Below are 2,520 nucleotides of genomic sequence, written 5' to 3'. Positions count from 1 at the left end.
CATTTTTCCGGAGAGTGATCCATCGCTCCCATGCACTGCACGCCGGGTGTGCGCAGCCACTGATTGACGCTGTAGCAGCAGATAAATGCGCGAGCCTCTTCTCGCCTTCGCCTCCGAGTCCACCACTACCACCTTTTCCCTTCGTGCGTTGCAACAACTGCCGCAATTCGTCTGTCTGCTTCTGCATTTCGCCGTGCAGGTTGTCATGTTTGGCATGCCCCACCATCTCTCCGATTATTTGCACCGCGCTGGGAGGGTCAGCAGGGGAGGCACTCCTGGTCGCATCACAGCGTTGCACAAGAAGAGAGACACCCCCTTGCTGCAGCAAATACTTACCGCGACAGCCACTGCCACCCCTGTTCCGCCGCAGCCTCCTTCTTCTTCTGCTTTTCCCCAAGAGCAGCCGCAGCAGACGCAGCTGCAGATGCACCAGATGCCTCGCGCACACGCGCATCACGACAACCAGCCCCTTCCCGCACTGGGAAACATCAGCTTTGTCAGCAACAGCAGGACCAAGCGGATCCTCCGACTGCAGCGGAGGTGGCAGCAACTCTTGGACATGAAGTAGGCGTCTGCAATAACACCCCACGCATGTCTCTTCTTGCTCCTCGCTGTCTGTCATTCGATGCTTCTGTGCCGCCAGCGCCGTCGCCCTCGCTGCTGCTGTTGTCAGAGTGCTGCAAAGGCAGCGACTTCCGCTGCTGCTGCGTCGTAGTCGCTGCGAACTGTTTCCCGAGACAGCACGCTGGTCTCCCTCCGCCCCTATTGAGCCTCCACCAACGGATTTTTAGCATAGGCGCGCACGCCGAAAAGATCCCCTCAATTCCTGCGGCAAAGGCGCATGCGACTGACGGTTCCGCTGTGCAGAAACAGAAAGCGAAAGATCGGCGGGCGAAAGGCGGTGGGACTGGCGCCTCGTCGAGGGCTCGCAAGCCTCCGCAACAAACATTACCTCAAGAAGCTGCATTTCAAGTGAGAATTTGAGCATGCAGAAGTTGCCAGCACCAAAGGCTGCAGCCTTCTTTCCTCCCCTGCAGTCGGCGGCAGTCACGCGAGCCTAAAGTCAGGAAGAAAGGCCTCGTAGCCGTGAGAGTGCCTGGTGCTGCCTTTGTCTACGCCGTCGACCCCCCTTCCCTCCCCCGCGTTTAGCATGGGAATGCATGCGACTGCGCTCGCTATATGCAGTCGAACGCTGAGGCTGCTGCAATTGCTGCGTTTTTGCGACATGCTGATGGCTGTCAGAATGAAGGCAGAGAAGAAGCTCGCTGACCTTAAGAAGCATGGCGTCCTCCGCAAGTCGCACAAGCTGCCTCGGTACTGAACAGCTACACTCCTGCTGCTGTCGAGAAGAGGCTGTTGTTGCTGCTGGAATTTCGTCCTTTTAAAGATGCAGGGGAGCTCCTTCTTCCAGCCGCTCGGGCTGCTTTGCTTCTTGCTGCTGATGGCTGCTGTTTGTGCAGGCGTCCAGACAGTGTAGTTGAGAGGAGCGAGGCGCAGCAGACTGCGAAGCTTATTCGAGGAGCCGATGGCCACATGCAGCTCCTCGCGGTGCGGAGAAGCAGGAGGAAGCAAGAGGAAATCAGGATGCAGTCAATGGTATGCACGGCAGCTTACTGTTGCTGCTGATGGTAGCTTTTTGGAAGGCTGCGCTCCTCTTCATGTCGCGGCTGTACGCCGCTTGTGCGGCTGTGACGCTGTCGAGGCAGCAGGAGAGGATTCTCGGGGAGTTGTAGGCAGCTGTTCAGCCTTGGCACTATTCAACGCTCAGCATCTGCCGAGTCAGCTGTGCAGAAACCTCCCAGTATCTGCGGAAGCATGGCCTGTGTATGGGTGCTTCCTCAGGCTGGACGTTACGAAGACGCCAGTGTCACGCAGCCCATTCCGGGGGTTCCCACCTTCTCGGAAACGCACAAAGTTAGAGACCGTCGTCCTCTATTTTAGCACTCACGCGCTGCACTGCCACGTGACAGGGGCCCCCCACCTGCCCTAAGGTGCGCGGCGAGGATTGTTGGCACGGGAGGCTGGTTTTCCAGCTGCAAAAAGGCCTTTTTGAGGCCTAGGATAGTCAGTCGAGGAGCGTCGTGGTGGCAGCGCTAAATGAGCGCGATCATCGGCAGCCAAAAAACCACACTAAAAGGCTTTTTCCACCGTTTCCGATGGCAGCTATTGTTGCCCCTTCCTTTGAGGAGCGTGCTGTTTTCCCTAAGCACGGCGTTTTTCGTTTCTCAGTCGTGGACCTTCCACTCAGCTCTCTCTGCAGCGCGATCCTACACAAATAGCTTCAGTTTCACCCCCTCCCTCCCCCCCCCCCTCTCCCTCTCCCGCCCTCCTCCTCTCCCCCCCCGCCTCCCCCCTCCTCCGCCTCCTCCCTCATCCTTCTCGCTCCCTTCGCTACCTCCTCCTCTCTTCTTTTGTCTCGTTTGTGCTTTCTTTGTCCTTCTTTATATTATTTGTCCTTCTTCGATCCTTACAGCTTGGCCGCTCTCTTGTCAGACAGAGAGGGGAGGAAGCGGTCAAACA

At 57.6% G+C, this 2,520-nt stretch overlaps 1 protein-coding gene across 1 annotated transcript; it reads left to right on the top strand.

Moving 5' to 3' along the window:
- Positions 1-214: 214 nt before the first annotated feature.
- LOC34619450 lies at positions 215-1,941 on the top strand. The gene is made up of 4 exons (XM_026334872.1): positions 215-564; positions 1,243-1,314; positions 1,461-1,596; positions 1,843-1,941. The coding sequence occupies exons 1-4, from the start codon at positions 215-217 to the stop codon at positions 1,939-1,941; spliced, it is 657 nt and encodes a 218-aa protein (XP_026190657.1).
- Positions 1,942-2,520: the final 579 nt, after the last annotated feature.

Source organism: Cyclospora cayetanensis, unplaced genomic scaffold (genome assembly GCF_002999335.1).
Source record: "Cyclospora cayetanensis isolate NF1_C8 unplaced genomic scaffold, CcayRef3 CcayRef3_contig_517, whole genome shotgun sequence".
NCBI classification, from domain to species: domain Eukaryota; phylum Apicomplexa; class Conoidasida; order Eucoccidiorida; family Eimeriidae; genus Cyclospora; species Cyclospora cayetanensis.
This window is presented reverse-complemented; position numbering and strand designations above follow the sequence as displayed.